The 26,321-nt window shown below is 38.2% G+C and overlaps 1 protein-coding gene across 1 annotated transcript in view; it reads right to left on the bottom strand.

The window, feature by feature from the left end:
* Window positions 1–20,979: 20,979 nt before the first annotated feature.
* Window positions 20,980–26,321, bottom strand: part of LOC107093633 (receptor-type tyrosine-protein phosphatase N2-like) — a 281,824-nt gene continuing 276,482 nt past the window's right edge. The window contains exons 22-23 of the mRNA XM_015388814.1: window positions 25,651–25,724; window positions 20,980–22,443 (exon numbers count right to left, since the gene is read on the bottom strand). Coding sequence (XP_015244300.1) covers window positions 22,372–22,443; window positions 25,651–25,724 — 146 coding nt within the window. The 3' untranslated portion in view covers window positions 20,980–22,371. The remainder of the gene's footprint in view (window positions 22,444–25,650; window positions 25,725–26,321) is intronic.

The following is a 26,321-nucleotide window of genomic DNA, read 5'->3' as shown; positions in this document are numbered from 1 at the left end:
GATTCAATAGCATAGCAGAGGTGTCCACCAGAGAAACTAAAGGCACTATTTTTACTCATTTAGAGGAGAATAAGCACATATCACTGTGAGAAGCTCTAGTTAATTCAGTTTCCAAGACCTTGGCATTCTTTGCCAACCAAACATTGCAACACGGCTGTGTGGATATATTCACACCTGTGGATTTTTGTCTGAAACTGTAAACTGAGTATTCTGGTTGATTTACTTTTGTACATCCTAGCCATATAAATACAGAGGATGTCATTTGAGAAGGAAGAGACCAAATACATGTAAACCAAAGGGGATAGATAGGGGTATGGAGTCACTTGAGCTACAGTCATAATGAATTCATGTGAATATTATTGAATGGTTTCATTATTACTGAAATCACTTGTGAAATATGTTTCTATATGGATTAATGGCACACAGGGTGGTGCTTTAGTATATCCTTTCTGTAAATTGCTATTTCCAGTTAATAAAAGTTAAGATTTATGATTAGAATATCAAATTGGGAGCACAGGTCGGTTTCAAATCAACATTGAGGACTAAGGGGAACAACTGCTCCACCAAAGCAAGCTGAGAAAGCAGCACACTAAATTATATGGCACACTGCTTGAAGATATTATGAAACATTTTACTGGAATTATCATCACCTAACAAACATGATCACAGGACTGTATTAAAAAGGATAATTTTTGAATGCTGTATCTATTCTCGTTTTAATTTCTAAACCTTTAATTCCTAAAAAAAATTATTTATAGTACTGGAGATCAATAAAAAAAAAATGCATCTTCAACCATTTTTGCAGCAGCCATTAAATATCATCACTTTACTAATTTCCTGTTGAATGTTAATATACAACTATTGTTCAATTTTTCAGGGTTTGTTTGAGGTTTTGAGGACCCATAATTTATTTCATTTGTAGGAGGAGCCAAAATAGATGACGTACAAAGCCTCGCTAACCATACCCCGTGACTGCTTCAGGACGTGGTGCAACTCGCCAAGAACTTTGTCAGGCGTTTCAACAGCCTCAGTATTCAGCCAAGATGTGGGAGTTTGTAAGAGAGTTGCTGTCAGTTGTATAGATTTTAGATAGTTTCTAAGAATAGATTGGTGGAAAAAAATAAAACAATCGAGTTGGTTAAAATTAGTTTGTAAAATTAAACAATAGGATGAACAAAGTCTGAGCAAGATACTGGTCACAGTTGTACAGTAACATCAGTTTTAAGTAGTATTGCTTTCCAGGAAACTGTCACTTTGCTAATGGTGTCAGCTGTTATGCTACGTTCAGACCGGACGCTGCAAAAGCAGCAAAATCGCGTCTGCTGCTTCATTTTTGCTGTTTGTACCAGTTAGTTCTGACGCGCGGCTGAAGTAGCTTTGCTGCTCTGGCTGCACGGTGCAAAGGTGGCTCTGACGCGCGTTGGGCGGAGCTTCACCATCCTTTCTCTGCCTTGCAGCTATATTTGCTGTGATCAGTGGGAATAAAGTAGTTTTAATATGTTTTTAAGTGAGAAAATACACCTGAAAATTTAATCAGTGCAGTCAGTTCATCCAGATTACAATCCTGTCTCCCAATGTTATTTCTGTCGGAGCCGCTCAGACCCCCACATACCGACGGTGCGCCGACAGAAAGAATCCCTTCAACAGAAGCCTCTGGACGGGTCGCCTCCTCGCGGTTTACCGCGGCGGCTGGTAGGTGTTTTTCATCTAAATAATCCGATCTGCAGGCACCAGAATAATAAAAGCCAACATATTCTGCCGGCAGATGTATATATTTTAAGTTAATTATGCGTTAATAAACTGTCTGTGTCATCAGCGCTGTGTCTCTCTCCCAGCCAGCTCCCAGATCAGCTTCTCTGATTGGTTGACGCGACGCGTCGAGCAGCAAAAATTCAATTTTTCCATCTCGAGCAGCAGCGCGTTTGCGGCGTGTCAGATGGCAAAACGCGCCCGACGCGCTGCTTCAGCTGCTCAGACGCGCTGCGCCTGCTGCTCAAAACGCGCCGCAGGACCTTTTGCTGCGCCTTGACGCGCGTCAACCATTGACTTTGCATGTAAACTTGCTGCTTCTGTCGCGCCAGCTGCCCCCGGTGTGAACGCAGCATTAGACATAGACTTCAACTCCTGAGTTTGGTTCCAAACCCACTTCAGACTTTTGAAAGTAGCGAGTATTTTTGCTACTATGAATAATTTGGACTGGTTTCCCCGTGTACAAATATAGATTGGGTAAAAACACTACCAAATTAGATTGTTTTTTTTTTTTAACCAAAAGATTGGTTGAACACATAACTTTCAACCTGATTAAAGCCAAAAGCTTTGGAAAAACTATTATGTTTGAATAAACATGATTAACACCTTTCATTTTGCTCATCATTGCCCAATTTGCACAAACACTTTCATTGTCTTCTTGAGCTTATTTCATTTAAATGGCAAAAAAACAGTGTACCTTAAATTATTTTTCTCTTCTAAGACATCTCTTCTAAGAAAAACAATTGCAAAAAGATCACAGATTATATTACTACTTGATTCCACTAGTAGGTGGTGACATGTTCACATGACGCTTCATGAACTGTGGGGATTGTTGAAGCAATTAGCCAAAATGGTTTGATGCCTCATGAGGCTTCATCTCACCATCATTACCAAAAACCGAGGTACAAAATACATGGAAACAAAAAAACAGACAACTTCATGGGAAAGACTCACATAGGGAGCCAAGAAAAGACGATGAACCAGTACTGAGGAGCTGCACAGGGAGAGTATATATGAGAGACTGAACAAAGACAGGGCTAATGAGCTGATTGGGAGCAGGTGTGGACAGAGGATTCTAGAAGGGAGCTAGGGAAAAGGAGACCAAGACAAGAGGGCATCAGAGGGCAACCAGGAACAACCTAAGAACTCAAATATATCCAGAAAACACAACAAAATAGGCCTCACCAAAGGTAAATTCAGTGATCAGTGTTTGTGTCATAAATATAAAATCATATAATCCAATCCAATTTCAGATTGATCATAAAGAACCAATTTTAAAGTTGAGAATCAGAAAAAAAATTGATTCTTCTGTTTTTAATTTGAATATAATTTGAATCAATACTCAGGCTATAATACCACATAAAAACTCACACACTAAATCTAATGCTTTGATAATAAAAATTCCCAGACTGTCACATACCATCTTTTTTTCTGTTGTGTTGAGTAGAACGGAAACATGTTTCTAAAAATGAAACAACAAAAAACCCTTGTTAAAGCACACGTTAACCATACACACTACTCGACAGCATTGTTTTGCTTTATCAGTTGTGTTTATTGAACAGTGGTTTTGATGTGGGCATTGTCAATTGGTAGATTCTGTGTGTGTATTGCTGTGTGTTTAAACTCAGCCCTCTAAGTGTAGATGTCCCGATCATTCAGTTTTGGCTGTATGTGTCTCAAGACTTGAGCTGATTTAGACCCCCATAGAGTTTTGACACCATGATATCCTGTTTGTGTTTGTACTTTTTCTCTGTTGGTGTGCCCAGTCGAGCTGTGGAAAGCATCACACCTACTTTACTCTTGTTGCAAAACTGTGGCTTCTGATTGGCTGCCTTGAATTTGATTCACATCACCCCTATTGGCCAAGATACAAAGAGGTGGCAGTTTGTTGCTGTTGCTAAGATCCTGTTGCTAGGTTCTGGCTGTTGCTAGGAGACTTGTGATGCATTATGGATGGATGACTGCTTTCCTCATGGAGGAGTGATTCTGAGCCCACATCTCGGTCCCCTTTTCACTCTGTCATTATTTTCCTCCTCCTCCATTTCCATCTCTGTCTCCATAAGACTTTTTTTTTAATAAACCATATTTAAATTAGACTGGTCTGAAAGTATTTGTAGTTTTGTGTTTCTATGCAATGTTTTTATTTGAAACAAGGATATTGGTATGCACACACATTTACAAAGGTATTTCCTGTACATTTAAACTATGTAAAAAGGAGGATCTTTCTCTTCCTCATTAAGCAGACAGCCCAGCATCTCCACCAACATCTTGATTCACACTGCCCTTTATTAAATTCCTCCCAAATTGTGGATTTTTGGTGGCAGAAGTCTGCAGCCACTCCAGAATGCTTTACATAGTATAGTATTAAGGAAAAAAGTAATGGCTGGCCCACACACTGACTTGCAAGAAAAAACATTTTCAGTACCTCACCACCCACAGACAGGCTTGGTTTGATGTGCAAACATCCGATTTCAAACTTTTATTCTTTCTTTTACAGAATGGATTGGTTATAAGGGCAAGGCAAGTTTATTTGCATCGCAATTCAGTAAATATACAATTCAATCTGCTTTCCACGAATTAGATAATAAGATAGAAGAAAAATAAAAGCAAATGAAAAATAAAATAAATGGCCCACAACCTTAGACTAATACCTCAGTTAACAATTTAACTTCAGCGCTAAACAAACTTTGACTTAAAGTAACTCAGGCTTTCAGCACTTTTACAATCGCCTGGATGTTTGTTTCTGATCAGTGGATCATAGGAACTAGATGCTGCTTTTCTATGGTAAGTTCTAGTTCTGGGTATAAAGAGTAGGCTGGAACTAGAAGACCAGTGTGGTCTGGGAGGTCGATACATTAACGAGCTGATCCAGTCAGTGATTTATAGACTAAATGGTTGATCCAGAGTGTGAAGTTAAACGTATTTCATTGAACGCGTTAATTAGGACAGTCTTAGTACAGTGGTTGGTACGGAAACCTGACTGGAAGATATAAAAGCATCTTGTATTTAAGAATGCATTTAACTGTTGAAACACAAGTTTGTTATTAAGCTTACAGATAAAAGGGAGGTTTGATATCACTCTGTAGTTCTGCATTAATTTCTTTTTCAACAATTGCTTGATAATAGCTGCCTAAGAACAATCACCATGAGGGATGTGTTTATGATTTAAATTAAATCAGACTTTAAAGCAGGCAAAACCTTCTTAATAAAACCTGCAGTTGCAGAAGGAGGAGCTCATCTCCTGAACTGTTTCTTCTAAAGTTTTGCAGTTTATTTGGCAGAATTTGGACATTTTAAAAGAGTTTATTCTTACTGGAGACATTATTGGCACTGGAGTTGGCATTGATGTGCAGACTGCTTTTCTATGACTCTATTTTCTCAGTCATTGCAAGCCTATTTAGTGTGGAGTTCATCGACCGCAGAAATAGGAGGATTTTTTTAACCTCACGGAAGATTCCAGAACAAATTTAAACAATTCAGAAGTCCTGAAATCCTTCAGTCAAAGAGACTCTCAGTGTTATGTAATAAAAGAAAGAAAAAAATCTAATAAAAATTAATTCAGATTTGACTGATAATAACAAATTTGACCTTTAATGATATGAAGAATTCAACTAAATTTATATTATAACACATGCCGACTCAAGGCGCTTTACATAAAAAATAGATCCAATTTATATAAGGAAATATTTAATCAAGTTAATCCAGTCATGAAGAAAGATTTCAATATAATTATAACGCAATTGATTTTAATTTAAAATGCCAGTTTATCAAAGGTTTTCTGAGAGAAACTGATGATTATATTGTTCTGAATCTGTAACAAAAACTAATACTTACATAACATGTGGCAGGAGCGGAAAGGAAATTACACTTTCAACAGCAGAACCTGGCTTGGTGTGAGTAAAAATCTGCTCTAACCGATTTTGAGAAGAAAGACTAGACATCCAAGCATTGAAGAAAAAGTCAACAGAGGTAATGGTAGCTCTTAGTGGTTATTGCCTGTAAAGAAGGATGGATAACAGATAAGCTCTGAGTCAGCTGAAATATAGAGCAGGGCAGAATGGGGTTGGTTAATTGTCACATTTGCTAAATTTGGCTCCCAACAGGGTGCTGTTAAACACTGGAAGCTATAGATTGGTTGGTTTGTTTTCTCTGCCAGGCTATAGCATGTGCTTGCCAGCATAACTGTAAGAAAGAGATCACAGTTGGGTTTTGTTGTCACATCTGATGCTACTGAAAAGTTCACATTATATAGCAATGGAAAGGTAATATAATAAAATTAGTCCATCAGTATGTATAGCATATGTTGTATGTGTTTGGAGGAGAAAGTGTCTGTGTGTAGGTGAGACTGGATGCAAGTGTCTGATCACAAGTTTATTTGTTTCAGATATGTATCATTGTCCTGATAGAAGTAGGACCAGCAACACATTTTCACTGGTGGTTGGGATCTGCAGCAATATGTGTAGCGCTTTTCTGAAGTCATCTAGCATGAACTGAGTCCAGATCTGGTAGATAGCTTCTCAAAATCACCTGTGCTGTCTTCACCACCCTGAAGGAGCTCTGTCTCTCCTATGCCATGCGTCCCCTATATAGGCCTGAGACACTGAGGCCCCGTCCACACGAAGCCGAACTCTGGCCTAAACGCACAAATTTTTCACCAAACCAGCCTCTCATCCATACGAAGCCGGCGTTTCGGGGGTCTGTAAACGATCTTTTTTTTATTCAGCCTTCAGAGTGGGAAGATTTTGAAACGCTGTTTTCACGTTTCCATCTTTAAGCTCTAACCGCATTTTTTCTTTTTTACACGCATGCGTCATAGCGTACAACAGAATCTTCTTCTTCTGGAATATCTCCAGGAAGAACAGAGCAATATCGACGACATAGTTCAGCACCTGAATTTGACTGAACCACGAAAATGGACCCGCAGGGCAACCATGTATGAATATTAGTGCGCATGCCCAACATTTCGTTGCCTATTTTTGCTTTGGCACGACAGCGCCACTTACAGGCCTGGCATACATTTTGCAGCGTTTTTATGCATTCGTGTGGACGATCACATTTATTTTTCGTCTCCGTCTTTATGACAAACGTTCTGGAAAATATTAGCGTTTCGTGTTCGTTTTGACTTCGTGTGGACGGGGCCTGTATGTTTACTATGGGAGCTTTGACTTTGTAGAGGTTTTTGGTGCAGCTGAGTAGAAAGTCTTGTCTGTTGCAAATAGCCGTTGCTGGGCCTTCTCCACCAGCTGGGTGTTCTCGGTCAAACAGAGGTCAGAGAAGATGTGAATTCCCGTGAACTTTATGCTGTTCACACACTCCACCACCTTTTCATGAATGCAGAAATGCGTGTTCAGTCTTCCTGAACATGATCTTGTAGTAAGTTATCAGGGCAGACTTTCCCTTCATCAATGACCTGTAAAACTCTAAGGTCAAAAGAGAGCAACTAACAATTCTATTAGCTCCACTTATCCCGTTGATAGGTTGTTTAGACTTTTACCTTAAGGTTGGAACAAAAGAGTGCTAATGGCAAAAATGAGCCACACACTTTGAGAGCCAACGCTCCCACAAGCTGTCTCTCAGAATACAATGGCCTGTTCACAGCCAAAGTAGTCAGCTACTGTGCTGGAAACAAATAAGCTTTTTGCATTATTAGAATTTGCATTCCTGCTTGAAAAAATAGCTCTTTGTCTTTATTCCTATAACGGAGCCTTATAAAGTGTTTTTACATTCTGAGGTTTTTACTTGTAATTTATTTTTTGATGATGATATTGTTAAAGCTAGATGTAGAAATGTTATTTGTGTGCTGTTAGATGCATGCTGATCCGTCTATTTTTCTTACCTTATATGAACATGCAATGATCTGTGGTTAAAGTAAGAAACTGCAATCCTTGACTTTGGGCATGACTGCTGGTACGTAAGGGATTCACTCTGTTCTGTAATGAAACTTTAGGATTCGATCATACATTGCAATTGAATCAAATGGGAAAATTTCTTTTGAAGAAGTGAGTGTGAGAAAAGACTACAGTAGGTTTTCCATACCCATGGTTAGCAAGAGCAGCAGTTACCTTAGTGGCTTGGCTCAAGAAAAAAAAAATCTAAATGACATAGAAAATTCTATCAGGATAGGGAATGCACTTGTGAGACCTAGTTCGGCTGAGGACTTTCTACTGCAGGGTATGTGAAACTCAAGTCCTTAAGGGCCAGTATCCTGCAGCATTTACCAATGTTTCTGATCCAACACACTCAAATCCATCCAACTTCTCACTTATTCCGTCAGGGTTGCAGAATATGCTGGCTATAGGCGGGGTACGCCCTCGACAGTATGCCCCTCTGTCGCAGGGCAACACAGAGACAGACAATAAAATACAATCATGTACACACACTCTCGCGTCTAAGAACAATTTAGAGATGCCAATTAACCAAACAGTCAGGCTTTTGGACGGTGGGAGGAAGCCAGAGTATCCAGAGGGAACCCATGCATGCACAGGGAGAAGAAGTAAACTCCATGCAGAAACAGCCCGGGCAGGTATAGCCCAGAGCTTTTTTGCTGCAAGGCAACAGTGCCACATCCAGATGAGATGGCTTTATTATCTCTCTAGCATGCAGTCATGTTCCCACAGTTCTGAAGATCTACTAAGGACCAATATTTTATTCAGGTGTGTTGAAGCAGAGATGCATCAAAAAGGTGCTTGACCTTGCCCCTTAAGGATTGGAGTTTGACACCCCTGGTCTACAGCAAAGTGATATAAATAAACACAGGGCCTGCTGAAATATAAATAAAAAAAGACCTAAGTTACTGGGCATAAATAATTGCAGATACTGCATACATATACACTATTCAAAGTAATTAAAGGAACACTTTGTAATCAGAGTTTAGCATCAACTTAATTAAACTTCTGGGATAATGATTTGGTCAGGTAAATAGCAGAGGGTTTTTTTAAATCAGTTTCAGCTGCTTTGGTGTTAATGAAATTAACAACAGGTGCACTAGAGGGGCAAGAACCAGACGGCCATCAAAACAGGAAGGGTTCCACAGGTGGAGGCCACTGACATTTTTTCCCCTCCTCATCTTTTCTGACTCTTTTTCACCAGTTTTGCATGAATGGATGAAATCCTTGCACCCATTGTCAGACCCACTGCACCAGAATATCTGGTGCAGTGGGTCAAGACGGGTGCAAGAGATGGGTGCAAGACAATGCAAGGCCTCATGTGGTGAGAGTATGCAGGCAGTTCCTGGAATTGATACCATTGATTGGCCCCACATTCGCCTGACCGGAATCCAAACACCTCTGGGACATTATGTTTCGATCCATTCGATGCTGCTAGGTTGCACCTCAGGCTGTCCAGGAGCTCAGTGATGCCCTGGTCCAGATCTGGGAGGAGATACCCCAGGACGCCATCCGTTGTCTCATTAGCAGCATGCCACGACGTTGTCAGGCATGCATACACGCACGTGGGAGCCATACAAATTACTGAATACCATTTTGAGTTGCTGCAATGAAATTTCCGCAAAATGGACTAGCCTGTCGGATAATTTTTTCACTGTAATCTTTGGGGTGTCTTTGAATTCAGCCCTCAAATGATGTGGCATCCTTTTGTTCCTAACACATCACCCAGTCCATATCAGTATAAATAAACAGCAGGATTATTTTTTCCCATTGAGATCTGATGTGTTTTCAAAGTGTTCCTTTAATTTTTTTGAGCAGTGTATAATAACAAAAAGAGAAGAGAGAGGAAAGTGGTCATGATGTCTTTAAATAGCCCAATCTATAGCTGTACAATGTAATTGATAATCTACGCCCCTCTACTTACTGTATGAACAGGGTTCTAAAAAGTCTTGTCCTCCAAAACATGGAGGTTTGTTATGAAGAACACTGAAAACACGAATCTGGGCAAATGTTGGATATTTTAAGCATCCTTAGTTACTTTAAAACTCTTGTTTTGTGTCTTACCCTATGAGCGGGGTAAGATCTATTCCCTTATTTGAAACAAAGATCTTGCAAACAAAACTGTTAAACATCCAAGGAGGTTTAAATGAGGGTCTACGTGTTTGAAAAACAATCAATTACACGTTCCAAAAAAGTAAAAAACAAACAAAAATAAATTAACTGGACTTTGTTTCCAAGTTTGAAGACATTTAGCTTCCCATTCAGGAACCTTTCACTTCAGTTACAATACATAATTCAATTCTAATAACTTACTGTGTATAATCCTATTGTAAGCTCAAAAGGCACAAACATTAATGACTCCTACAGCCCCAAGCAGACAGAGAAATTGAAATGAAATGGAGCAGCAACACAATTTTATCAAATAAAACAACAAAAAAGACATCATATCAGCATTATCAAAAATAACAAACAAAATAACTCACAACTCACTTTAAAGTATAGCCTTTAAAAAAAAACTCAACATAATATCCTGTACACTATATTTTTTTCATAACATAAATATCATCGTGGTCTGTTAAGAGTCTAAAATTACTATAAAATATCTCAAAACATTATTGTCCAAACAAATGATGCAAAGGAGATTTTTGGTAAGAAGAACTGTTGGGGTATGTGGGGTTTTGCTGTTATTTTGATGTGAGAGAGCTTCCTGTCAAAGAGAGGATCTTTGCTGACAGTTTCGCCGACCCGTGTTACTGTACACCTGGGGTCCTTTTCTCAAAGCAGGTTTACTGAAAACTCCATGTTTTCTAAACCTGAAATCTGAGAAACTGAGTTTCCGGTTCACACTTGAATGTGCTGTGTGATTGTATGATTTCTCTCTTGCAAGCTCTGTGGTCCAGAACATACAGCTGCAGCAACATATTCCCAGTTGTAGAACCTTCTTGGTGCTCTAAAAGACCTGGCTCAACCTCCTTAGCTGCCACTTAGATCCGCTATAAAGCTGATCTCTTAAAACCTGAAGCAGCAGACTTTCTGCTTATGCTCCAGTTGGGTATTGGCCTTTCTCACTGTGGTCTCTTTTATTCCAAACATATTCTCATGAGTCTTGCTGATGTTAAATTGCATGTTGTTGTCCAAGCAGCATGATAACTAGGCCTTCCTTCTAATAATGTAATAAGGGCTCACTATCCCATATGCTACAGATGAAAGTTGTGTCTGTAAGTGGTTTTGAACTGTGCTTGGCTACATAGTTGTGAACACCAGCGAACCTTGCTGTCATCCTTGAGGAACACCAGTGTGATCCATTTGTCCATAAGTCCATAGAGTTGCATATAGTGGCTGTTGTGAAATCCCTCGATCTTCATGACTATATATTTATGACGATGCTGTGTGGTGGGTCTGCGTCCCAAAGTCAGTAAGTTGTATTTTATTGTGGTCATGAGGTGTTTTTCTTTCTCGCTTTAAACCCAGATGGCAACATAGTTACTCAGCCTCAGCTCTTATCTTTGAAGACTGCTCAAGTCTGCTCATCAAGAAATACCTGATGCTGCTGTCTCATACCCACAGAAGGCGGGCAGTGTGCATGTCACTAAGACTGAGCCAAGGATGTCTCTGTGCATCAGTGCCACAGCAGGCGGCCTGTCAGCTTGTATGTGTGCACAGAATTAGTATTGTGCAATGTGCTGCAACGGTGTGTGTGGGAGTGTGCAGAACTGATCTATGATGAGCCAGCCGTGACGGGCTCTAATAGCTCTCCCCAACACATCCATCCGAACACAGGGCTCCTCGTCATGTGCGTCTTTCCTCTGTCCATGTTATCTGTGACTCTGTTATCACCTTAAGTCTTCTCCTCCACTGCCAGCAGCACTGGTGTGAGACAGATTAAGAGGGAAGTTGTCCAAGTAATGGTATTGGATGGAAAGTTCTGCTCCTGGTGCAGCTCTACTCAGATATTTGACAAACATGAAGCAGTCACGTTGCAGGAGTTTAAAGTTGGTCAATGGTCTGAGGAGGTATAGTCATTGGGCTACATTTTATTATCTTTTAAGGAAGTGTGGCAGGCTGTATGGAATGCTATATCTGCTTTGTGAACAAACAGCTTTAAAATTTTTACTGCAACAGTACTTCAAAATTGTAAAAGGGAACCCAAACAAGTAGAGTACAAAGACACCTTTAGGAAATAAAAAAAATGTCATAGAAGACAGATAGCATAAAAGAGGGTAACCCGCTTTTCAGTTCTAAGGCTTATGCATGAATTATTTTTCCTTTATCAGGTTTTGATTTGTTGATGATTCACAACTTGAACAATCACCATTAGTAGCAGTATATGTCGTCTATTCCTGATGGACTTCAAAACTGCTTCCCCTCTTTGAGGTTTGCAGGATTCCGTTTATGTGTAGATGTCTTATTGCTGAGCCTCTCAAAAAACATTTTTTGGGGCCCAGCTTGTTTTATGCTGTAGTCCTGTATGTTGCCCCAGGGTCATTTTTTCTTTTACAGTTTACCCTTGCATTTTACAGCTTGAAGCTGACTTGCAGATTATTTTTCTTTAAAGTCAGGGGAAAAACTTACTTTAATGTCCTCAAGGCAAGAACAGGTGAAAAGATATCCTTTTTTATTTCCTTTATAAACATACAAGTTGTGTTTTTCATTGATCAATGTGTTAAAAGTGCTGCATCTCACCTTTTGGTGTTGGTCTGCCTTGCTGCCTGCCCTGACCCTGCGTGTGGCCTACGCCTACAGTTGGTGGGGGTGATGCTGGTGGGGGTCTGGAACCTGGGCTCGGGGGGCTGGTGGGCCGTACTTGGCCTAGGGGGTGGACTACGTGGGTTGTGATTACCGGGCAGCCATGGGTATGAGAGGAACCTATGGATGTGGGGACCTGGAACAGCTGTGACTGGATAGGGGCAATGATCTGAAAATTACGGGTTTCCACCTTTTACTTTTCAACCAAATGTAGATGTTTGGAGATAAATGAGTCTTTTCAATGTCTTTTCAACCAATTTTTGCCCAGTGTGTAGGCTTTTTCGCTCTCATCTCGCTCCGTTGTTGCACAAACTTGCCCCTTGCGTTTTTCCACTTCCTCACCACCTCGGCCGTATCTAGACCCACAGCTAGATCATGATTGTCCCTCTTGCGTTGTGGCATGGAATAACATAGCGCAGACCACGCATCAAAATTGGGCATAAATCAAAAATATCTGCATCATACCTGCGACAAGCTCACTGCAAAGCACTGCTACAGGAGTATAACCAGCCCGTAAGCCAGGGTGTAAAGTGCTATGCTGTGTTGCTTTGCCAAATATGGTGCTGTGTATCATGGAAAAGCTTATAGAAATCTTAAGGTCCCTTTAAATAGTAGTTTGAAAACCTTAAGTATGCTTATTTTTCAAGAAGAGATTTTCTGTTGAAAACCTTTCCATATATTCTGAAATGGCAATCTAGAGGGTTTTTTGAATTACTGATCATTTGAAGAAACTGATGGGACATCCCTTACTGGGAAGACCAGCTGCCATCTGGAATGCATTTTTAGTTATGATGTATCTTTCTGTGATCCACTGAAAACTACTTTAAAATCCCTCTTTAACCCCCACCAGATTGATACAATAATAAAACATATTGGCGTTTCCAGGGTAATTTTTGCTTCCCATCCTGGTATCTGGTTAACTGCAGATACCAGGCAAACTGCCACAGTTCCTGTATATATAGAGGTGGTTATATTTATCCAAGGTCAATTACACAGTTCATTGTACATTACTTTGACTTTATTTCATTTGGACACATTATTTTTTTATTTTATGTCTTTTTAATAATACGACTTTAAAATGTATTATGTACTTTTGTACACTCAAGTTTGGTTTAATAAAGTGTTTAGATTGATATTAGTAACATAAAAAGTCATTGTCAAACTGCAAGTTTTAGTGCTGAATACCACTGTGTCAGATCAGTGCATTAAATTCCCTTTAGTGTTAAACTGATCCTCTTCAAAAAGTAACTTAAAAATCAGCCCTGGTGTAAATTCTAATATTCTGTTTTATCTGTTGTGTTGCATTTATATCAATAATTGAGAAAATATAAACTGCCACTGTTCTTTGAACCCAAAGGAATCCATCACCTAAACCCACTTGTTTTAGCCCATTCTCCTACCACCCCACCCACCCCGAAGACACACATACACATACACACACACCCACCCACACACACACACACACACACACACACACACACACACACACACACACATGTTGTTGTGGTTTTGCTAAGAGCACTCTCCTTGAATGTGAAAAGCAATTTCTGCACATAAATGGTTAAATTCCCCACGAGGGACTCTGTTGGAGGCATGCTTACAAACATGATAATGATGAATGACAGCAGATGATATTGGGGTCATGAGATGTGCAACACTGATTCAAATAACCAACCAAATACCAGACGCGTCCTTGCTAAAGATGAAGTTGACAGAGAGGTAGAACAGGGAACGTACAGGATTCTTAGCCAGAGCAATTCTTATCCAATTGAATGAGACAGAAAGTACATTTAAATCAAAGGATTATTGTAGAATAAGTAAATACTTTTTTCATTCAAATAAGATTTGCTTCTCTTTGAAATGCTACGTACACTGACAATCAGTTCCATACTAATTTACCAGACATTGTACATATATCCTTTTATTCTCATCAGATCTGATTATGGCAAAAATATTTCAGTAATTCGAACAGAAATCTCTTAAAATAAAAGTTTAACCTACCCCAGCCTGAGATTATAAGAACTTTTCAATCTTTTTGTTCATTCCAAATCTGCCTACTGTAAATTCTGTTTATACTGTTCAAGATGTCAAAACAGTAACTGAGGTATTACATTTCATTTTCATTTATTTGAAGGATAATTACTTGAGATTTGCCATCCCAAGATTGCCTTTAGAACACAAAAAAATGCTAACAACAATAATAAAACTCATACATAAATCCAAATATAAGACAATTTAACACAGCCACACCATACTGAAGTGCAGTCTCATTTAACCACAGTCTCCCAACCATGTATACCTAAAACTACTCTGAAACTTAACCAACTAATATATCAAACAATACGAGTACCTAAAAATTCACTGCATGGTACATACCAAGACACAAAATAACACACAAAATAAGACCATAGAGTATAAGTGCATATCCCTGTTAGGATTAAGCCCAGGATAAATTACACATTGTTATTTCTGAAAGTAAAAAACTTTTGAAAATAATAAAAATTCAAAATATTCAAAGAAATGATACATCGGAGGATTTTTAACAGAAAACTGATCATTATTGCTGAGACTGCTTTAGGAAATAAATGCAAGTAAGTATTATTTTTAATATGTGTTAGGATTCCAGTCTGTGTGGTTTGTGTTTGTCTTCCTTCCTCCACCAGGTGGTTGGCCTCCTCACACACCTGCAGAGGGTTAGCTCATTAACGGAGTGCTCTTAAGCTGCTGACTGCCACTACCTCGACGCCAGAGTGTTTGCCAGTTTTGGGTACTCTAGCCAAGCTGAGTTTTGCTGAGTCAAACCGAGTTTTTGTCTACCTGAGTTTTAACCTCGCTGTTATGTCTTTGCCTCTCGGCAGGAAGTCATCCTGCAAACTGGAAGTTTCGGACCTTCTCTCCCCTGGAAGGATCTTCTGAGAATCAATCTGACCTGAGGATTCAAGTCCACAACAACCCGTTCAAGTACCGCAGGAAATCTTCACCGTTCACCAACGTACAACCGCATTCTGGGTAAACCCTGTCCGCCCTCCATCGAATAAGACTGGAACATCCCACACCGACTGGAGTCAATAAGAGACAACCATTTTCTGGAAACCTGAGTCAGCTATCTATTTCTCCTCTTCAAGTTCAAGAATCAAATTTCCCACTGAGCCTGAACTAACCGCAGTGTCTTCCCCTCACTTTCCAGTTCTCGTTGAACAGTGTTCAGAGCTACACTGGACTCATCACATCCTTCTCAATAAACCTGTTAAACTTTTCCCTGGTCTCTCTGTGTTGGTTTTCTGCATGTGGTTCAGAGCACTTAATAAAATCATGACAATATGAAGAGAATAATAATAGATACTTTTGTTAAAAAAGTAAATCATAACCAATTACATTTTTCCTGCCCTTGATAACCATCCAGTTTAAGGACTTGTACAGTGGTGAGTTCTGTATGAACACCTCAGACAAAGTCTGACTTCCAATGGAATAAGCCAATTTACATTTAAAATAAGAATAAAACAACATTATATAAAAAATGGATAATATCTTAGTATCTTATTTAAAGGGCAGAAATAATAATTCCACTGGAAAAATCACCGTATTTACCTGCTCAGATGAAGGGAAAACACACTTAGTTAAGAAATGTATATTTGAGAAGGAGGATTTTAAATTCTATTTTTGGTTTTAAAGGAATGAAGGGAAGCTAGGATATGATATATGATCTCTCTTTTTAATTTTCATCACAACTCTGGCTGAAGCATTTGGGATCAGCTGGAGGCTTTTAACTACAGTTTGTGGTATTTTTATTATCAGTTATCACAGGGCAGAACATGGTGGCCTTTCCAAATCTGGTCAACTCAAATGACTTAGTTTGATCATCTCAGTCTGAGGTGATGGGCAGGGCAGGCCGGGGAGGTTTAGCCATTTTTAAAAGGAAAACTGGGTCTTGTTTTATGTACCACTCTTCCAATGGGTATAATTTATTTTTAAGATTATCATTTGGTAAATTGTTCTTTTTATATAGATCAATATGATAAAATATTAATGCCCTCCATGCATCCATCTTCTCCTGCTTATTCCATCAGGGTCACAGTGGGGCTGGTGCATATTGCCAGCAGGTAAACCCAGGACGGATAAATAAGTTTTTCTATTATAACATCCTTCGGCTGCCTCCAAAATTAGCGTTGGCCCACCAAGCATATGCCTGGTATCCAGTCTAGCCCTGGCCTTACCAATCTGTTTTTATGGTTTGTTTACATGTTTCGTCAAACAGATAAAAAAGAGAAATGTTAATATTTACAGTATGTTTACTCATGTATTGATTGTATAGTAAGATAATCCCAAATATTTGAAGGTATTAAATATTGATTTCTTTGTCATCTTTCTTTTCAGACTCATAGAGGTTGCAAAACACAATACAATGAAATGTCTGCATGAACTTAAGAAACAGTGTAAACATTTTGTACTTTCTGAAGCAGTTTAAGAGAGGTTGCTGTTAGTAAGCAGTAATTTGGTTTGCATGTGTGTTTTAAGTAAGGTGACTGGGAAGGTTAAGACCCTTGATGACTGCTGATAATGTTATGCAATTTATTAAGATGTACAGAAACATCATCTTATCTTGCAATAGAAGGCTCTGAAGAAGCAGAGCAGTGGACATCTTGATTATATAAAGGCTCTTGAATATGAAGCTGTAGGGGAGGACAGAGAACAGGACATTTTGATGGTTGGGAATTGTTAATTAATAATTGTCCGAAAAGGAATTTGTGAAAAAATGCCACATTTTCAGCTTTGTGATTAAAAATGTTGGATAACTTAAACATTTTTTTTCAAAAGAGGATTTTGTGTAAAGATGTTAGAATATTGGACCCAGAATTCGAGGCAAGACAGGCAGTGGGAAAGTTCAAAGCGTTTATTAAACACAAACAGGTGCGCGGGGCTGCTCGTGTGCTGCGCGGCTGATCTCTGATTCAAAGTTCAGTCCGTTCGCGGAGAACTCAACAGAATCCAGAAGGGAGGTTTGACCGCAGTTGTGGCGGCCATGCCCCCAGAGTTCCTAGAGAGCGAGCAGCAGACGCCGAGCAGCAACAGAGTCCAGAAGGGAAATCCAAGGCCGAAGTCAGGAGACAGTTCCAGGTTCAGAAGCTGGTAGAATCCAGGATCAGATGCGACAAACAGAGCAGACAAGGGGAAGGCAAAACTCGAGATCCACAGGACAGAAAACTGGTCATAATCAGGGAAACAGACAGACTAAATAAAGCTAGGAAACGTCTCACAAAAACACTCGAATAACCTGGCGCTGATGAGAGGCAAACACACAACTTAAATAGTAGAGGAACCAAGTGAAAATGATCGGCGATGATCAGCCGCAGAACCAATTAGACAGGGGAGCAAGGAGCAAAGGAAAAAACCAAACCATCAGCGCCAAGATCATGACATTTTGTCATTTTTAGACTGCTGATTTTATGTTCTATCTGGTCGTTGCATGCAACAGTGCAGAAAATGGATAGAAAATAAAACATTAATGCAATATTCTGTAAAAGTTTAAAAACAATCGACTGGACTTTGCTTCCAAGGTTTGAAGACGTTTCGCTTCCCCTCCAGGAAGCTTTCTCAATTCAAATGTCTGTCATTTCAATCACCCCCTTTAACCACAATCCCCCCCTTTAACGATCGACCCTCTGAATCATAGACAGCTTTCAGATATTACAGGCTAGCAATGGAACCAAACAACCCGCTCTTTGGTTTCAATGTGCATGTTTCCAAGCAATACAAGGCCTTGCTATATAAAGCCTCAAACTCACTGCAGATCTAGACATTTGAATTGAGAAAGCTTCCTGGAGGGGAAGCGAAACGTCCTGAAACCTTGGAAACCAAGTCCAGTGGATTGTTTTTAAACTTTTACGGAATGGCTATGACCTGAATGACTGAGAATCTTCATCAGCATTAATGCAATATCTTATTTGCAGAAATTCCTTGGGATTGTTGGGTGAGAATTGGGATCACCTGGAAGACAAGATCAGTTGTTTAAGACAGATATAGTTGTACTTCCTAAAAATAAGCCCTTGGGAAAATCTATGCATATTGATCAGAAGCAGAATTGTGTAGCATTAATTAACTTCTCTGGAATAATGTTGATGCTACTTTATAAGTAGTCTTGCTTTTATCTCACCCAACTTTTGTAATGTTCCCTTATTACAAACAAAACGGCAAAAGGCATCCTGATGAGTACCTTGTCTGGGGAGCATATGGAGGGCTCATTTATAAATTAGGACCCTTTGTTCTGTGCTTATTAAGTAATCTAACTTTAGGAGCTTTCCAACTAACACCTAACTTTTTTGTTGTAACCTAGAAACACTAGACATTAATTTCCATTAAGAGCTGAGAATATAAAAAGGTTATTTGTTTCGCTTTAGGAAAATCTGCTAATTTGTAATAGAGGTGTACTGTTTGTAGCATCAATCCTACTCGATAGCCATTTTTAAAAGAACAGTTTACATAAATAGGAATTGCAGCAATTCCCCTACCTACTTTAATCAGAGTTTTCATGCCAATCTGTTATGTTTTTCTGTCAAATGGTAAAACTGTCCCCCTGTGGTGCTTGGAATAAAAACTGGTGAAGCATAAGCTGAAATGTTGTCTACTGTAGGATGCCACTTTGGCCCACACCTAAAGCTAATGACACTTTATGTGATTTAAAACACAGCTGTTAGTTCTGTATTCCATAAAACAGATGCTTCTAACGCCCAGCCAGATGGTGAAAATGACTGTGGATAATTGCATTCCAAACACTGTACAGTGGTGGCAAATTAACAAATCAGCATCACAACAGAATTTATTCACACGCCGTTTACCGCAAACTAAATATTTCATCAGTTTTAAAGCAATATAGAAGCTGTCTCTTTATACTTGACTACTTGGAGAGAAAAAAAAAGCAAAAAAGCCAAAGCTGTTACATTAGGAAGCCTGGTCATCTTAAATGGAGAGGAACCATCCAATAGATATAGCCGTTTAGTTTTAAAAGAGTTCAATAATAATCTCCACAAAGTTTAGTTTGTTAATATTCTGAAACGTCCAGATGTCATTCTGCAATAAAAGCACTCTAATTCAATGTATTTAACCATTCATCGCATGTCGGTTTAATTTAACTAAACTAGGTTAATCCACTTACTGTATGATTCAACATTGTTGCAGCGTTGCATCATGTTGGAAGAGCAGCAGCTTTTATGTTGTTTAGCCATGATCAACTTGGCTTACAGAAGGTAACAGTTTTTATTGATTCCTTACAACGAAGGCATGTTGAGTTGTTTGATAAGGCTGAGAAAGATCTGCGATTAATCTGTAGAACAAGCTCAACAACCATGAAATAATTGCATTTGAAAATGCAGTTTAAATCTGATTTAAAGCTTTTTTTTTTAAATCATGTTCCAAAATAATATACATGACCTGGCAATGTGACATAGAGCTTGAAATAAGCTACATAGGCTGGTTGTTTCAAAGGTCTTGGTTTAGGATGAGTTATAAAGATCAAAAATATAGTGAACTTTCAAAAACAGTCAAACATCAGTGACATTTTAACTCTTGTGCAAAGCCGACATTCATTTGTGCAATGTCTATATGGGAAACATAAGTGCAATATTTATACCTACTTCAATTAAACTGTTTTTTTTTGCCTTCATAAAAAAAAAAAAAGAAATTCAGCGTATGTTATTTATAAGACGCAAATATACAATTTTTGCATTTCTTTTTAAAAATGGATCTAAAAGTAGTCTTAAAATACTTAGATGTTGTTTTATTGATTCATGTAGAACTTTGGCAACATTATTAACACAAATTGTTTGTTGGCTGTTTTAGTCTTTACGGTTAAAGAAAAATTCTAACAAACTAACATTTTTCTCATCATTTTCACCCAATAATTAATTTCTGATGAGAACCCAACAATGTCACCCGAGACGGGAAAATGCATTGGGAAGACATTTGATGTGAAATATTGCTAAATAGCAAAGTTTTTGGTGAAGAAAGATTTATACCGGAATATAAATATAAATATATACCTTTTTCTTCTATTCCATCAAAATAAACAGATGCTACAGTAGAAATAGCCGAAATAGCACAATTTTCTCAGAGCATAAATATTACACTGGAAAAAAATCAAAATCTAGATAAGTAATTTTTTACTTAAAATAAGTGCTTCTGTTCTTGGATTTAGGAGGTAAAGGAGACATTTTTCCAATGGAATAAGACAATTTACACTTATTTTCATTGTCTTATTTCTAGTGCATATTATCTAATAATCTTATTTAAATTGTAAAAATACTCATTCCACTATATCATTTACCTACTCAAATTGAGGGTAAATACATTTAAGAAATTTTTTACTTATTTCTAGATTGTTTTTCCAATGTGATCAGAATTTGTTTGCTAAAAAAGCTAATATTAACAAAATTATAAACTAGAGATGGAGTCTTTTTATTTTGTTTTCTTTTTTGATGGAAAGAAAGAAAGTCCTGCTGGAGCAAAGTGATGGCTTTAGGAGAATAATCTGTGTGACAGTGAAATTATTATGATTATTTTTCTAAGAGAGCATGAAAAATGACACACAACGTCTTGAACAGTTTCTTGTGCTTTTAATTTACAGCATCAGCAAACAATTTTAGAACGCATTTCGAGGGGGAAAAGATTTTTGCTACTGTGTACAAATCATCCATTTATGCTACATATAGAATCTGAGAAGCGAAACTAAAGAATTTTATTCCAAATGTGGTTGTTTGAAACCCATTATATAGCCCATAATCCAGTGTTATGCTTCACCTTGATATTTATATCAGTCACAATAATGTATGTTTCAGCTTCATTTACTGAGTATTTCTTTATTTTCAGTGACGTGAAGCACAATTAACCCTTAATCAGCTGGAATAAGGTCAATATAAAGGTAGTTTCAGCAACATAAGTGGCTTTTTACAGCAGTTCTACAATATTTTTATTAAGGCAGACATGGGTGTAACTTCACGAGCCACAATATTAGTTTCCCACAAGAGATCAATTCAGGCTGAAGAAACACAATATTGCATACACTAAAAGTACAACAATAAAATCATTATTACATTTCTAACATTAGTCGTGTTTACTTTGCTAAAATATATTTCGAGTGAAACAAAACTAACTTCAGTTGGGGGTTAAACTAGTTGCTTTTTGTACCCAAAGTACCCCACTGAGTGACACAATAGGATACTGCAAGAAAATATAACACAGCATGGCACTGAAAACCCAACAAAACATGACAATTACCTTTCCACACACCCAAAGAGCAATCAGGAACATCAATTCAGTTTAATGTTCAGGTTCAAATAAAAATGTCGGATCATCAAGAGACATTCTAATTAACATCCACCTTCCCACTGGTATCACCTCTTTTTGTACAGGACTATATAATGCATTATACAAATAAGCTTTTAATCAATAGAGACTCAAAGCAAAACATCTTGATTTTAGCTAAATGTTACCAAACCTTGCTATACTCAATTGATGTCCATGAGGTCACTGATCAAACACAAACCTAGTATAGATATTCTAACAAAGATTTTGGTAAATTGCAGTGTGATGTCACTTTGGAAAAATAAACTGTAGGATAACAGAGGGAGGATCCAGCTATGTACAAGATTGGAACAGCAGTTTCCTGTCACAATGTCAACTAATTGGAACAGATAATATATTTTAAGGGTGGAAAATACAAAAATTAACCTAAATAAGGGTGGTTTGGACCAAGATAGATGGGTAAAGGTAAAAAGAAGAAGAAAAAAGGTCAATAAAGAGTGAGGGGAAAAGAGAAGGATTTGAAAAAGAGAAACAGATCAAACTGTGGATCAATTGAACAGGATGGAGAAAGAGAAAAAAAGAGTAAAAAAAGAAAAAAAAGAGACTGGGAATAAATAATGCAGGAAATAAATGAAAGGAAAAGGAAACAACAATAGGAACAATCCTCCAGGTGGAATGGAAGAGCAGCATCTTCTTCCTACTGAGGGAGGGCCTTCAGAATCACGTTCACCTCTTCAGCAACAGTTGTCAACGCAAATTCAAACTGATCCTGCAGAAGACAAAGGGAAAGACAAGTTGAAATTAAAGCGCCTCAGAAGATGAGGGGATTAAGATTTCTGGCAAACCAGAACGACCAGAGTTACTGAAGGGATAATGTTAGTTCTGACTGAATTTGCAACATTTTGTGATTATTGATCATTTACCTGCTAATTATCTTTTTTTTTATTAAATACTTTAAGTAACCATAAAATAAAAATTTTGAAATTATGGTGTTGCCTTAATTAAGGTAAGGTTTGGTACAGGAATACCCAAGTATATTCCTCAAAACAGAGGAAATGAGCACAAGAGGTCTCAAAGCAAACCTTGAAGTTGACTTTAAAGAATTTCTCTACGGGTGAACTTTGAACACGAATGGAATCCATTGATTAATATTTGAAAAAACAACACTTAATTTGTTTGCCGCATAATTCTACCTTAGATGTGTGTAACAGTAGCAGCCATTCAAAATGGCCCTTCCTTGGTAAATGGTAAATGGCATGTACTTATATAGCGCCTTTATTCAAGTTAGGAGACCTGACCAAAGCGCTTTACACTACATTCATTCACCCATTCACGCACACACTCACACACTGATGGTGGCAAGCTACATTGTAGCCACAGCTGCCCTGGGGCTCACTGACAGAAGTGAGGCTGCCGTACACTGGCGCCACCGGGCNGGATGGCAGCCCACTTCCCTCCAACCCCCAGTGAAATCCCCTCCAACTTCCAGCCACTGGAGTGGCCCCCTCCTTCTTCTGGGCGACTCCACCCTTTCACTTAATTACAGGGTCTAACAAGGAGATGATGCTTCTCTTTAGATCTTAATATCCACCAATCATCACAGAAAGAATATTTTAGTACAAAGATTGACATTTAAAAAGGAATAGTGGGGGAGCTGCCAAGGACGAGCCAAGAGCCCATCAAGAAAAGTGGGGAAATTTTAAATGGCTACTACTGTAATAGTGTTAAACAAAATATGAAGAATATTGATTTAATATATGATTTTAATGTACCGTAAATATATCCCCTGGTGTGATGATTTCAAACAGAGTGGAGTAGAGGGGAAATTCTTTCAAATAAAAGCAGTCCTTTTGTCGTTGGCCCGTTTAATGAGAGGAAAGGAAAGCATTGTCCGTTATAAGTGATGGACATCATAAGTGTTGGCAAAGGTTGGGCTCTTGAGTATGAGGGTAATTGGTTCACAAGGAACAGTGGTGACACACCTCTTCAGGCCACAGGCTTTAATAAAAGCTAAGATCAATACAGCTGATGTTTTATACACAGTCTGGACTTTCTTTCTAATTATGTTCTCATAACAGCCAGTAATTGTTTTCACAGCAGCCTGGAGTCACTCTGTACAATGTGCTGAGGAATGAGTTTCTTTAGGAAAAATTATAAGATCATCAACACAGAGGAAGTGGGTCATCTGCAGGTGCTCTTTCATGTTAGTTTGTAAAAAAAAAAAAAAAAAAAAATTTAATTGTTGATCAGTCTGATATCTGCTATATCAAGAAAGCTTTAAAGTTCGACCAAAATGCGACCTTCCTGACAGAAGTTGTCCTTACTCTGCATTTGCACAGCCACGATCAATAATCATGTGATGATCTGAATTATTTTCTTCTCAAATGCGATTGTTTTAGTCGAAGAGTGCATGAATCCAACCTTGGAGAGCTACTATTAGGCAACTATTAGATTCGTCCCTCCTTCAACACACCTGAACATATGAATGGCTCCATACCAGACCAATGCAACACTAAATAGAAATGCTTATTAGGGAACTGAGCCATTTTATTCTGGTTCATTAAAGAGACATTTTATATAATTTTACTGTTTTATAATACATCTTTCATTACTGTTTACAGCTAAAATATCTTATGATGAGCAGACTGAGACCTCCGTAGTTCAGCTCCCATGCATCTATGAGCCTGTAATATTTTCCTAAATGTACTTTAGGTCAGAATTGCCCGCAATTTTTCTGTGCATGTGACATCAGTGTCAAGTGTGTCCAGTGTTAGAGACTTAGAGACCAATGGCAACTTCACATAAGGTGAAAAAAATAAAAATAAAAAAATCAAGTACAAGGGCGAGCTATAAGCACAAGCAGAAGAGGACTCTGTCATGCTTCTTTAAAGAAAGAACATAAAACAGACTCTGTCACCTGTCGGTTCTTCTCTTAGTTGCAAAAAGAAGCCCTTCTAGTCACTTGGTAAATCAGACCAGAACTTTGTTTTTGGAGCGTGGCACAGAGCTCTACTGCTGCTTCCAGAAGAGATAAAGGTAGAGTTCATTTTTGGCAGTTGATTAAGAAAACGGCATTCAATTCTAAAAAAAATGGATGATCCAGACAGGGAGTCGGACACAGGAGTAAAACAGATTCACTACAAACCCTGCCTGCTTAAGAAAGCACTGCTACTAGATAAAATAAAAGAATAGCAGGGCATGAAATGTTAGTACAGATATATTTGCTTTTGCTTCAGTTGCCTAATACATTACTTTCTACTGATTGCAGCGATTCTGTGCATGTGCCCAGTGCATTCTCATAAGCACATGAAGACACGTACAATTTTTCCTTTGCACACTGGAAACACTGGGATGTTTTTGAATCCTTGAACAAGTTTTTTATTTCCTCCCATTTTCGTGTACACAAACAGTAGAAATGCAAAAAAAATATTTCTTGCATTTTGACCAAAGAGCGCTGAGTACACGGCAAACTTTGCTTTGTTCTCCAGGACCTGACTTCTTCAGTTCAGTCAAACTATTAATAGTTGTCTATGCAAACATGACAAAAAAAAAAAAACAACTAAAACAGATAATTTAGTACCACTACTATTTGAATTACCTTCATGTAACTTCAATATAAAGATTTCTATAATGCTTGCAAGGAAGACATTGAATAAAATAAAAAATTAAAAGGAACTTTTAACGGTTTTATACATCTACGCATGGAAATGTCTTCATTGCATATAATTGTTCATTCAAATTGTAAGACTAAATCCTGCACTTTATGAGCCATTTATAATCACCACATCTGTTTTTGCCTTCTATGTTGATCCAACCAATGCACATGAAGAACTTGTTGGCCTACGTGTAAATGAGCAATAAATGACCTTATCAGACCATAAACATATAAAGTCAGGGGTCGGGCTGCTTTTTTAAAGACGGGGAACTAATTAGATTATTTCAACATGAGCAAACATTCTGGACTCAGGTGTGTTACCTTGGTTTGGACCATTCCTGGCCTCTGGTCCCGCAGGTGCTCCAGAGTGGCTGCAATATCAATCTCCTTGGCACCTGTCAGACACACACAAACAGAACAGACACATGAAAAATGATGCTGTATTGTTTTGAATGCAAAGGGAAGATGATCCGGCTAACATCAGTGAAAAACGAGATGTTTATAACGATTTTCTTCTTCTAAAGCAAAAAGAGATCACCTTCATGCCGTTTACACAAACCCTTTTGGGATATTTTCATTGACTAGGAAAAAAACATGACAAAAGAAGCCAACAAAAGCTATCTTTGCGGTAGACTACAGTTCTATGATGAGCTGACTTGATGGATCCTTGTCATTTCTTTGTTTCAACCTTTACTGGCCTGTTGAAAGAAAAAATGTTTTGATTTGAAAGCTTTTCTAGAGTGCAAGAAAACCAAATGATCTGTCTTTGTTGCTCTAAGAGCAGAAATAATTTAAATAGAAAGATAAAGCACGTCATGTGGTCATCAATGTTAACTCTCATCTGAAGGTCATAGAAGTGGCAGTTCACAATGTAATCTTTCAGTTAAACCAACCTGCATGTTTTTGGTGCAAACCAGAGGAAAAAATATGTTCAAACTAAACAGAAAATAATCTGGAATCTTTTATAAAGAAACACCATACTATAAGGCTTT

This window comes from Cyprinodon variegatus, unplaced genomic scaffold (genome assembly GCF_000732505.1).
Source record: "Cyprinodon variegatus isolate N-32 unplaced genomic scaffold, C_variegatus-1.0 Scaffold436, whole genome shotgun sequence".
Taxonomy (NCBI): domain Eukaryota; kingdom Metazoa; phylum Chordata; class Actinopteri; order Cyprinodontiformes; family Cyprinodontidae; genus Cyprinodon; species Cyprinodon variegatus.
The sequence above is the reverse complement of the archived record's forward strand: the minus strand, read 5'-3'. Positions and strand labels throughout refer to the sequence as shown.